At 40.7% G+C, this 12,810-nt stretch overlaps 1 protein-coding gene across 1 annotated transcript in view; it reads left to right on the top strand.

Annotated features, from left to right (window-relative positions):
• Positions 1-1,139: 1,139 nt before the first annotated feature.
• The window catches only part of COL12A1 (collagen type XII alpha 1 chain), a 171,265-nt gene continuing 159,594 nt past the window's right edge, over positions 1,140-12,810 (top strand). Inside the window, exons 1-5 of the mRNA XM_018558906.1 lie at positions 1,140-1,179; positions 2,107-2,321; positions 5,955-6,049; positions 6,833-6,943; positions 11,731-11,827. Of these exons, the coding sequence (XP_018414408.1) occupies positions 1,140-1,179; positions 2,107-2,321; positions 5,955-6,049; positions 6,833-6,943; positions 11,731-11,827 (558 nt within the window). The remainder of the gene's footprint in view (positions 1,180-2,106; positions 2,322-5,954; positions 6,050-6,832; positions 6,944-11,730; positions 11,828-12,810) is intronic.

Here is a 12,810-nt window from a genome sequence, read left to right as displayed (position 1 = left end):
ACAAAACCATGTTTGAAGAGCTGTGTCATTCTTCATGATGTAAATTCTACAATAAGGGACAATAAGGGACTGCTATGTGATGTGACTATAATACACCATTGTATGGTCTCTATTTACCCATTATGGTTTTAATCTTGTATGGTCTATTTTAAATATATGTAAATAAACTTTTTTCGTGGGTATATTGTATGTTTCAGGTATCTGGTTGTACCTAAAAAGCCCCCATTTTGTCTTGGGTTTTATTTATGCTCTTGGGGTGTGGTACCAGAGCCGATCCCCTGAGTTGATATATTTTATGTATCTATCAGCATATATGTTGAGCTCACATGACTGTGCTGTCATGTATCTTGAAAAGCACTAAATGAGCCCCAAAACTAAGTCCATTATGCACCTTTCAGTTATTTCCTTTTGTCAATCCCAGTTTGGCCCCTCATTGCACCATGCCTCACTATTTGACAGTAAGGTCACCCATCATAAACATCTATCATCAGTCAGTGGTGGGACTGGGTAAGTCTGAGCCTTTCCAAAACTGGGCACCTTGGGTGCTGGGCTACACTGCAAAAGGCATGTAACAGTACAACCCTAACTGTGCTTTTAAAGCGACCACATGTTCTTTTTATAAGATTAGAGAGTCAGGGTGCTGGGTAGATGGTTGTAATGTGAATTTAAAGCCCAAACTATTTTAAAGTTTTGGCTGGGGTGGTGAAGTGTTAAAAGCATTGATCATTTTTTTTATTGCTGTTCATGTCCCTGCTGGGAGGATTCATCCAAATTATTGGTCCTGGTGACCATTTTCTCTGATACAGAAGAGTTGTCACTGGAACAAGAGGTGAGGGGAAATGATTAAATAGGAACACCTGTTCTTCCGACAAATGTCTAAAAGGGGATCTCCCTTTGCTTTGTAGAGATTTTCTCTTATTTCCTGTTGTGAGGCACAAGAAATTAAAGAAAAAACACCCAATAGGGGATTTGACTCTTCCCTACTCTATCCAAAACTATATAAAAAAAAAGTTGGGGTTTTACTTATCCCATAATAGTTGTTAACCACCTTACAGTGATTCCTTGATAAAAAAAAGTCTTGATGCAAACAGCTGTTGGGACCTGCAACACATTTTATTGTACCTCAGGATTTGGACAAAATGGCCGGAGAGTTTTTAAGGACCGGTCCTTACTATAGAAGTAAGTTAAGACCACAGGAACTTGCTGACAGCAAATTGGGGATTAGGACCACACAGGTCAGTAGTTTTAACATGTCCCACCTCTGGCTGATCCTCACAATCATCCATATTCCCTCTAATTGTTTGGTCTTCTTGAACCACTTCATGCCCAATTACTGCCAGATCTGTCACATGTGTTGAATTTATTGGGCTGGGCATGGTCACCCTAACCCAGGTGATGCTATATCAAGAATCCAACTAGAATTAAGCAGGGTTGGTTTACAGCAAGAATCTCTTTCCTCTGAGCACTGCCAGTAAACGGTGGAAGTGAATGTTAAGTTTCTGGGTCGATGAAAACTCATTGAAAACTTTAGGCTGTGAAAAGCATTGCATCTCCAAACAATTTAGCTTTTATTGGTTCTACAAATGTTCTGACTCCCTGCCAAATAAACCTACAAGGCTCAGCAAATGTGTGGAATAGGCAGACAGTTACTTCATGGAAAACCTGCTAGATGTTTCAAGAGCGCCCACCAGAATTGGTTTGCAAACCTCATAGACCTTTTTTTTTTTTTTCTTTCTGCCTGAAACAAATAGCATTTGGAGATTAAAGATATTTTTTTTTCTGCTCATTGTTCTTCCAGCTTGAGAAATCCCTTTGTAAATTTGCCAGGGAAACCTAAGAGAGCTTCCAGTTTCCTTCCAACTGTGGCTGCTCCTCTTGGCTCTGAGAAGACACAGAGGACCCCCTGGCAATAGTACACGAATAGTAATCATGGAGAAAGAATTTTGAAAAGTATGTGGAACTTTCCAAAAAAGCATCTCCCCCCCTCTTTTTTTTCCACCTACCCTCCCTCCTTCCTCACCACTTCCATCTTTCCCCCCCATACAGAAGCATTGCATCTTATTACCCAGTGGCAGAAGTCCACCTTCCCCTTCTGTTTCGTAAGAGCTTGCGAGGTTTGGGAACAGCCCTCTCTTAAGGAGCAGATTGAGGAGAGGAGCTTCCCACTTCAAGGAAGACAGTCCTTAAGGACGGAGCATCTTTGCGAGCCACCAGGAGGAGACCCTGAGCATCGCAGCACCGTCTTATCCCAGCCGCAGCTGGACCGCAGGGAGGGACCAGTACAGCCAAGACCTGAGTCCAGGGAGCGCCGCATCACGCAGGTTCTGCTCATTTTCTATCCTATTCACAATGATCATTTGTTACTATTAAAGAGATTGCAGATTGCATGCATGCAGATCACAGATCTCACCAATTCCCGACAATAGCCTGTCACTTCTCTGTTCATTGCTTATAATAGATCATCTGCCTCCAGTGTTCTGCAGCTCCCAGATCAATAGATCAATCGCCCATGAGAAATGCTTTGTCTGCCCTCTCTTAGTTACTTTTTCTGATTTGTGGCACTGTGATCAAGCAGTCCCTGGCTGGTAAGATCTGCAAATTAAATCCTCATGCGTGTCGTCAGCTCTGTTCAAGAATGCTTTAACTCTTTTTTGGCTGTTCTGCATAGCTGGTCGTGTAGGGGTTAAATGTTCCCGCAGCTCCTAATCCAGGCAGCATACCTAAAGTAAGATTCATACTTATAAAGAATGGCTGCAAAAAAGTTAAAGGGAACAAAACAAAAATGATGGCAGTTACCCTTAGCAACCCATTTAGATGCCATTGCCTATCCGGGTGAAAAGTGATGGGTTGCTAGGTCATTGTTTGCTCCAGTTTGTAGCCTCAGGATCCTAAATGGTGACTGCACGGAAAATGGGCACAATGGAACACGTAGTAGTGAAGGTATTACAAAAACCTGGCACTGATAGACCGATTTGCACTGATCTAGAGAACAATGGGTGTAGCTTTTGGTGTGCTTGTAATTTTGACTTATTTTATAAAAGATGAACATATGTGATACAGAACTTGATAGAGATGGGTGGATTGTAGTGTACATAGGTAAATGTAAGTAGGCTGTATAGTTCCAATATGTGTATGATAAATGGCTGTGTGTGTTAGATCTGCTTTTCATTCTGGGTCTGCTGAGTTAACTGATGAGCTCATCTTTGCATTGACTGGGTTAGTATAAGCTTCCTCCTCTTATTACCTAGCTAGACTGCTCCCTCCACTGGCAGCTGAGGTGTTAAAGCGCAGAAATCATATGGAAGATAACTTTGGAAAGCTCCCATGATTTATTATAGGATCAGCAAATGTCGGGATGTAATAAAGAGCTGACCGTCTGGAATTCCTTGTGCATAGACTCATAGTCATTACAGTGCAGCCAGGGCTTCTGCTGCATCTGATTGGAAATTAATGTGTAATACGTTTGCTGAAAGCTGCAATGTGTTTTTTATAAAGGGTTTTCTTTTTTTTTTCTTTTTTTTTGCTTAAATTTCCATGCCAGCTGTTGTGAACCCATAACGTAATTCTGAGACCTGTAGCTGTATAGATTTTCACAAGTTACATAGGTGTGAAATAATACTATAGTATGGTAATCTGTGAAGGCTAGCTAGACTTTATACTAGGCACTAATCTAATAATAGCCTGATACAATGCTTACAGTAGCAGTAGAGATTACTCATAGATTTTTTTTTAAAAATCTGGATTTGTATTAATGTTTCAGAGTCAGATGTATAATCAAACTATTCTTTTATAAAACTAGAGAAAAGTTTTTTTTCAAGTTCATCAATGGTAAATCCCTAAATGACGGTCATACTTCTTTCCAGCCACTAGGTGGCGCAGCGAGTTAGACGTTCATATGCCTTGTGTTATAGGATACCTGTTCTTGCTCATTTCCAAGCTGTATAAAGGAACATTATGCAGTTGAATATAAAGCAGAAAATGTGAATAAGTCATCCCTGCCAGGACTAACACTGGTGGGGTAAATCCAGTCTTTGTGTGTAGCCAACTTTTAACCTCACTGACCTGATCAATGTGTGGGTTTAATTAAAAGTGTTAGATGTCAAGTAGCATTCAGATTCAAACATGCAGTTGATGTTTCCTTAGTGTACTTTTTCCAGTGTTGATTCCTTTGTGCTCTTGTTCTAACTGGGTGCTTTTTTCTCTCTCTTTAAACCAGTGCAGTAAAAAGAACGTTTTATTACAGTACTTCAGTGTGCGTTCTGTTTTCAGAGTTGTAAGGAATAGGAATGTTGTATTAGGAAAATGGAATATGCACTTTGGTTTAATTCCTGGAAATGTTGGCAGAGGTTTACTTTAAACTGAATAGCCAGCCCAGGATATATTAACAGCAGCTCGCACATAGGGTATGCCAAAACAGTGTAAATGTATTGTAAAGTAACCTCTGGGACTTGTGTCTGGACTGTGCTGTTAATGGGTTTTGCACTCATTACCTAACATACCCTTATTGTGTCTGGCTGAATGATTAAGAAAGGAAACCTAAACTGTGACCCTTAATCCTGCTAGCTCTGCTTTTGTATTTCTTCTAAGAAAACATCTGTGACAGCAATCATGGTGTTTTATAATCTCTGCACGGCTCCCTTGTGAGCATTACATCATGGTTGAAGTTTTCTTAGGGTCCAACGGGTCCTTCACTGCTACACCAGTGGTGGTGGGCTTATTTTGCTAAGAGAAAAGGAATTCAGCAACAACTCAGACAGAATTTCCAATGTTTCTATAAGCCACCTTGTTGTTACTGAACTAAGTGACCAATGTGTGCATTGGTTGCTCCACAAATGCTTTTTGGAGCTACCAGGAGCTACCATTTTGAGCAAATCCATTTAAAGATCAACCTCCAGTTAGTAGCATGCAAAGCAAGTTCTTACACTGAGAAGGTAAATCGATTGCCATTTGTTCTCTAAACTGAACACTCCTTAAACGCTCAGTTGCACAGCTGAAGGTAGTCAGTCTTCTTGGCGCCCACTTGTTTTATTGGGAGTGGTGGATACAATCTAAAAAAGTAGTCTTGAGAATGAACCCTTCAGATATGTTAATGCTCTGTAAAAATTAGTATATATGGATGAAATTATATACCGGTCATAATAATGATGTCTTGAGCAAGGTCTGCTATAAAAAAATTACAGCAAAAATGAGAACTGGCAGTGGAGACACAATTGAGGAAATAGGAAAAAAAAATCTGTGGTTTATACTGTTGACCAATTTTAGTAGCCATTATTGACAAAGTTGTTCTTTCAGCTGATGAGGTAAGGGCAAAAATATGAACTTCCCAATGAATCCATGATCGCCTGACCAATAACCCCTGATATGAATAATGTTCACCATAGTGGATTGCCAGCTGCTTACTGTTTTCCTATTCATAACTTTTTTGTTACATATACTAGTTAAGATTGTATAGCCCATTCACACCTATGCATTTTAGCAGACATGACACTTCTTTGTCCAACGATAACGAATGTGGAAAGGTTTCCTATTGTTTCTAACGGTGTTCGGTCACATAGTTTTAGTGCATTGACATTCATTGGCCAAAGAAGTGTCATGTCTGCTTTTTCATCTGTTGATGCGTGTTATAAGGGCTTTGGATAGGAATGGCAATGCATGTCAACGCATCAGGAAGCATGTGAAAAATTCTCTCTTAAAGGCACTGCAACACAAGTACATACGTGTGAATTCAGGATCAGGGTTTAAAGAAGAACTCCCGGCAACATTTTTACAAACTCTTGCAGTGGAGCTACCCCTGCACTGCAGGGATTACGTGCTCATTTCGGTATAGGGAGGAAAAAAAAAGTTATACTCACCTGGTCCTCTAAGTCGGCTTGTTCTTAGACCAATCTTTCCAGCCTCTCTCCCCCATTGCTGAAGTGGTCTAAAGTCCCTGAGTCATCATGTTCTATACATAGTGTATAGGAGGTGAGGATGCCAAGGTTCATACCAGGAGACAGGAGGAGACAGGCAGGAGGGAGTGCTGTGACAGCCTTCTGGCACCGAGGTTCAGGTGAGTATAAACTTGTTATAGCCTTGTTATTTTCCTCCCTAAACAAAAGCAAGCAGTTGACAAGGGTTAAACATTTTTTTGCCCGGAGTTCTTCTTTAAGTGTAATAATGAGCACCCTGCAAATACACTATAAAGTGTCTGAGTGGTGGAACCTCCACTTCTCTTGATTACTACTGAGGAGTAGAAGTGGATGACCCCTTTAAACAGTCAAGTTGAGTGTCCTTCTATGTTATGTGTACATATGTGACTGCTGTTAGTAGCATTCATTTACAGGCATTGTTGATCAGGAATTGATGGGAATAAAGTATTGTTCCATCTATGAAATATACTGGTTCTGGGAATGTGAAAAAATCCTGACAATAGTACAATAAGAAAAGAATAGCCTTCATGACTTCATAATAATGGTTTCCTAACATCACACCCACTTTGTCTGGAGCACTGGAAGGCATTTTTAAAGTAATGCGCGGTGTCACCATCCCTAATGTGGTTAACATTTCACTACAGTCGAATAACCACACTCCCATTCCTTGCTGTTGCTGATCACCTGGGTATGATTAGCTAGCCAGCCCTGTCTGCAGTTGTAAAGGCAAGTTGCCACAGGCTCTGGATCCCTGGAGGCTTGTGGTAGTCTGGGAGTGACTTTGAAAGAAGCATGTTTCACATCAACACATAACACTACAAATACTTAGAAATACCTATATCCTACAGCTATCAGATGTGTGGATGTACGTGTTTTTATGTTTGAGACCTCTTATTTAAACTTTCTTCCTTCTATGGTTGCAGATCCATTCATGTTGTTGTGACCCGGAAAAAGCAAAGAAATGAAAATACGGCTTTCCTGTGCGGTGACAGCACTGTGTGCTGTCCTGCTCTTATCTTCTATAGAGGCAGAAGGTAATAGATCAGCTTGTTATGTTGTTGCTGTTGCCCATGATTAATGATGTGGGCAGACAACTCTCCCTCCACACTACACCTATTCTTCCATTCATATTTTCCTTTCCCTTCTGAGTGTCTCTTCTCTTTGTCTTCTTTTGTCTTGTGTGAATAATATATTTTTCCCCCCCCCAAACCAAAGCGGAGAAGGTGTTCACTGTATATTAGTTACACAGGGCCTTGGCAAGTGATCTTCAAGATGTAAGGCCCCAGGAAGAAGAAACTTGTGTAAGCATGAAATTACCAAACCAAAAGCCCTCCATACCTGGCACACCTCTCCTGCTTGGCACTTGTGCAGTATGGAACATTCACATATTAATAAATGTTTTATACTGTGTATGTACATGTTGGCCATATTTTTTTTTTGGTTTATATTATGGAATGTAATATGTGTTCCTTAAAGGGCACCTGTATGTGAGTAGCAAACAAATGCTGCACAGGAGGACTGTAGGAAAGGTAGGTAGATAATGCACTTGTGTTTTCCAGTTATAATAGTTGATGTATTTTAAACTGTAGTTCTTAAGGGTTACTCTACCCTGTGTATTTAAAAACTTTTTGCCTTTTACCATTATAACAAGCAAGGTTAGGTTGTGAAAGAGTTAGGTTTGACAGTTTCAAGGGTCACTTATCGTATCAGAACAACAATGTAAGTGATAACAAACTTTTCCACAACCTAATTTCTATACAACAGCCATATTCAATGGAGGTAAAGGACAAGTGGTAGAGTTGGGGTTTAACTAGTACAAATGGGTGTGGCTGAGTTGGTACACAAGCTAGGACTTAAAGCAAATCTATCTTAACTGAAATATTTCCCAAACCTTTTCCTAACCAGCTACCCATCTGTAATCCAATTTCTATCACCAGCCCTGCAAAGTTGCTGGCAATCACCTCAATACCAAGTATGGTTTAAAACTGTACAGTGAATGGTATGCCCACTGCCCCATGTGGCAGCACTACAGTCTGTTGATTGACTGCTCAGGCTGCATTGTGGGGAGGCATGGTGGTGGTGGGGAGCGGGGTTGGGAAGTTTTTTTTTCCAACACTGCCCTTCTAAAATACCATAAAACCACTATAACCGAAAAAAACACCATCACTGCGTCACTTTCCTACTCACCTCCTTTTGCAGCATATCATTTTCTCCAAGACTGCAAGGGCAGTATACTGCTATTTTATTTGTAGATGTCACAGTAGAACCTGAATTGTTATTGGTTACTATAAAATCAAATAATATGGGCAATGGTTAGCATGCTGTCTGCTTGTGATCAACATTCTTCATGTTAATGGGAGGCTGAGCACCATGAGAAATGTAGCTTACTGGCAGGGAGCATGGAGAAGCTTGTCCCTGAAAATATTGTTGACGAATTATTAACAGAGACTCAATGAATATAATGTGCAGAATGTATTTGGCAGACAGCATCACATAGCACTGTTCAAAATCGAAAAAGCTTTATTTTATTTATAATATACTAAAATGTATACATTTGTTACACCCATACATTTTTTTTATTAAATCATGTCTTGTCATTCTTTTGCATCTCAATGTTTTTATGTATGCAGCTATGTAGTTATGGAAACAATATGTGAATTATGCACACCAATATGTAGATATAGCACATTTGTTCAGTTGGACATCCAGCTTAGGGAATCAGTAGATTTCAGTGTGATGTTTGAACACATTGGGAGGAATTTATCATAGTTATTTGCGAGTGTTTAAACTTGCACGGAATATATTTGATGCACTTTGCACCAGATTCATGTTGCTAGTGTAATGTTGTCCATAAATGAGGTTTAATAGACTCCAGGAAAGAAGACTCATGACTCCAGGCAAAAAGCTTAACTGTCGGTTTTTGAAGAAGTGGTCATGGGGACTTCCCCCCATTGTACTTTGATTCTAAGATTTTTTTTTTAGGATATCTTCTTATCAGTTTTTGATGTGATAATCCTTTGCAGCATAGTAAGGGTAAAGGTTTTGTATGAGTTTAAGGGGCATGGTTACATTTTAAAAATCATGAGAGTTGCACATGTGGGGCAATGCAACAGGCTCACTTTAATGGCAGCCCAGCAAACCGCACATAATTATCTTTCCTTCAGCACATTGCACCCCATGTGACAATGCTGCTTAACTAAGGGGCCAGCATTGTCACTTGGGAGGGGAATACGTCACATACTTCCTCATTCCTGGAAGCACTGTTTTTTTTTGTTGCATCCAAAGGCAGGTTAGGAAGTGGAGTGGCAGGAAGATTAGTGTATGCTGCTGGAGGGGCTGCCATTTTGGTGAACCTGTTGCTTTGTCCTCCATGGGCAAAGCCAGGTTCACTTTTAGCATAAGTTAATATGACTGCAGATATTCAGTCTTTACATTTAAGTTTTGGATAACATAACCAAATAACCTATACAAATAATAATTGAAGTACAAGTCAAGAAATATTATTCTTCTAGTTTTTTTCTTGCTCTTTGTATCCTTGTCGATGGGATAGACAGTGAGGTAAATCCATAACAGTAGTAGAAATATTTTCCAATGGGCACACCGGTCAAAGGTGGGATTTCCCTTCACATAGGAGATATGTCCCCCTGCTTCCTGACATTTCTTTTTACCTTCACTTCCTGGGATTTTTTGTAGTTTCCCTTCACTTCCTGGGATTTCCTTCACTTTGGGGAAATTGCCTCTCACTTTCTATTGTCACTATTGCCAGTTAAGGACCATCTCCCTGGTAGGAACTCACCCCCTCTCTATCCAAAGCTATAGAAAAGTTTTGCCTGCAGTTGGGCTTTAAAGCAGAACTCTGAGCAAATCAAATCTTGCTGTGCAAATAGTGCTGTGCTGACAAGGGTTAAAAGAGAATTATGGGGTAATTTTTTTATCCCATAGTTCTCTTTAGGGTCACGGGAGGAAATATATTAACTTCCTCTCGTGACCCAAAGCTCAGTATATAGCGTGCTATGCCTCGCTATATACTGAGAGCGACGCAGCCGGGACTGATCACGACAACACTGTATGGATCCACCAAGCTGGCTGATTGACAGCGGGCTCGACCTATCTAGAGGTAGAGCCACCTGTGCCCGCCCCTCCCCGTCCGTTCCTCCAGTCAGCGCTGGAGGATCAGAGAGGGGAGGGGGGGATCCCTTTTAGGACTACTCTCTGTAGGGAGATGATCTGGATGTGAGTGAGCGACGATATGTGTTCGCTCACTTCCCGATCAAGAGAACCGATGTGTGACAGTTTCATTGTCACACGTCAGCTTTAACTATGAGGATGAGTGTAAATCACTCACCTCATAGTTCTCCTTTAAGTGCTCTTTTTGTCTAGGGAACTAAAATAGCCAAGTTATACACTGTATTGGACATGATGACTTACAGGACCTTAGACCCTGGGAGTGGAGGTTGAGTGAGGCTGAAGGGAGCAGTCTAAGAGCAAGCTAGGGTCGTGGTTCGGATGAGTATAACTTTTATTTGAGCTCCCTAGACAAAAAGAGCACTTGACAATTGCAGTGCAGGGGTAGCCCCAGGGTTAAGCTTTGATTTACCCAGAGTTCTGCTTTAAGAAAAACACTGTTATGGTTGTCTGCCAATCTCACCAGGTGCTATGGACAAAAATAATAAACCTTCCATTGGCATTTTGATGAATGAGGTTGACTTTCTGTGGCAAAAATGTTAACAGACCGATCTTAGACATGTTAGAGACTAGATAAGGGAAAAGAGATCTTGTACTTGGTATTTTCCACTGATGTCATAGGAAAGACCATTTAGGGCAGTCTAGCATTGCAAAATTACATTCCCATAGCTACTCTATGTTTGCATATTTACTAATGACAGCAGTCTTCACATTCAGCCTCCTGTGCCATTGTTTCCCACTCCATTTGCTCTAATTACTATAGCTTTGTCTGCTGCAAATTAATACAAAATAATTATGATTTATTAATTATAATTAAATAATTAGCTTATACGAATAACTGCATGTCCTTGCCTCACACCAGTACTAAATTTTCTCAGATGCTTTCTTTGATAAGCTAGTTATGTTTTGATAATCTCTGAAACTGAGGCCAAATACATTTCTCACTTAAAGGGTTAAAGCCCGGTCGAGTATTTGTCTCTGCGTTGCAAAAATCTTATCTTTATTTGAAGATGAAGTTAGGGGAATAAAATCACAACCATGTTTGGCAGTCATTTTTATAATTGAGAAGCTGCTGAGCTGTGCTGTTTAGTGTATATGGTATGCAGATGATAATACATTAGCACAACATGAGACGTGTGTTTATACGGAGGATATTCCTGGAATGTACTGTTAGACTCCTGTAACAAAGTGAAGCCTTGAGTTAGTGCTGTGCTGACAAGATTTACATTAATAAACTGCACAATGAAATTTAAATGTCATATTCTGTATATCAAAGATGTTTTTTTTTATCCCCTCTTAATATGCCCTAAAGGGATCTTTAATCACAGGGCATGCCATTTTAATTTGCAAGGTGTGTAATGTTCTCACTATAAAAATAAATGATGATGCATTAATTAGAGTCTATTACTATTGCTACTTGTAAGTTTTTTTCTTCAAAACTATAAATATAAGACATACATTTTTAACTAATGATCACATTGGAAGGACCGTTCCCTCTGGCCTATTGTTTTTGCCCATGTGTACTTTTGAAATGGTTTTAGACTCCAGTTTTCTAGAATAATATAATATTTCTCTCTATGAAACTAGATTTTGTTTTGCTTCTAAATGCTTATACTCAATTGTTTATTATCTACAGTATATACCAGCTGATTATTGCACCCTTGACTGCATCTCCCAAAAATACACATCAGCAAATTAAAGCCAAACTCCAACTTTGGATCGTGTGGGGAAAGGTTAGAACCTCTGCCACATGCTCACAGAAAAAAAACTCCAGACACCTCAAGCTTCTCTGAAAAGTTTATTATAGCACACAGGTACACATCATCCAGCCTTGGATCCTGTTCACTCAATGTTTCACCCAATGATGGGCTTAGTCATAGACTATGACTGGCTGTGACTAAGCACATTATTGGCTGAAACATGTCGGAGTGAAGAGGTTCCATGGAGGGACAATGTGTAGCTGTGTGCTTCAATAAACATTGTGCAACCAGACTTTTTTTCTGTGATTAACTGCTGATGTTGGAGCAAGACCGGCTCGGCCAGTGTGCACGCGCCATTCTCTCTAGTGCTGCAGTGAACGAGCAGTGATATTGGGCTATGAAAATTAGTCTCTGTCACATGTTGCTCTTGTCTCTGTTGAAGTGATTCCCCTCACTGCCTGCTCTTTCTGACACCTGTCAGTTGGACAGGAAGTGAAGACCCAACAGGCACACAGGAAGCAATAATAGTTTACAAAGCTTATAAAGTTTTCTTACCCAAAAAACTTAAAAAACTGTGAGAGTAATATAGAGACTGCCATTGCCGGCAAAGCTACTTGTTTGGCTTTTTATGGCTTCAGCACTTCTAAAACCCACCCATACATTAATTGAAGGCAAAGCATCAGCATGACAGCTAGACTTACTTTTTCGGATGGGGCAATCAGCAATGGCAACCAACATGTGTCCTTGTCGCCCCCCTTTCCAGCCAGAGCATCCAAAGTTGCTAAGAGCCCTTAGCAACTTGTGACACTTTGGCCAGCCTCCCATTCAGCTCACTAACGTCACAGGTTGCTAGGAGCTAATCTGGCCGCTCCTGGCAACCAGTGATGTCAGTGAGCTGGGCAGGACCCTGAACAAAGGTACAGTGCACCCCTCCTGGTAACATGCACTGCCAGCATCACCCCGCCCCCCCCCCCCCCCCCCCCCCCCCAGCAAATTCTACGGGTCCCCCCCCCGCC

This window comes from Nanorana parkeri, unplaced genomic scaffold (genome assembly GCF_000935625.1).
Source record: "Nanorana parkeri isolate BGI_ZX_2015 unplaced genomic scaffold, ASM93562v1 scaffold368, whole genome shotgun sequence".
NCBI classification, from domain to species: domain Eukaryota; kingdom Metazoa; phylum Chordata; class Amphibia; order Anura; family Dicroglossidae; genus Nanorana; species Nanorana parkeri.
The sequence above is the reverse complement of the archived record's forward strand: the minus strand, read 5'-3'. Positions and strand labels throughout refer to the sequence as shown.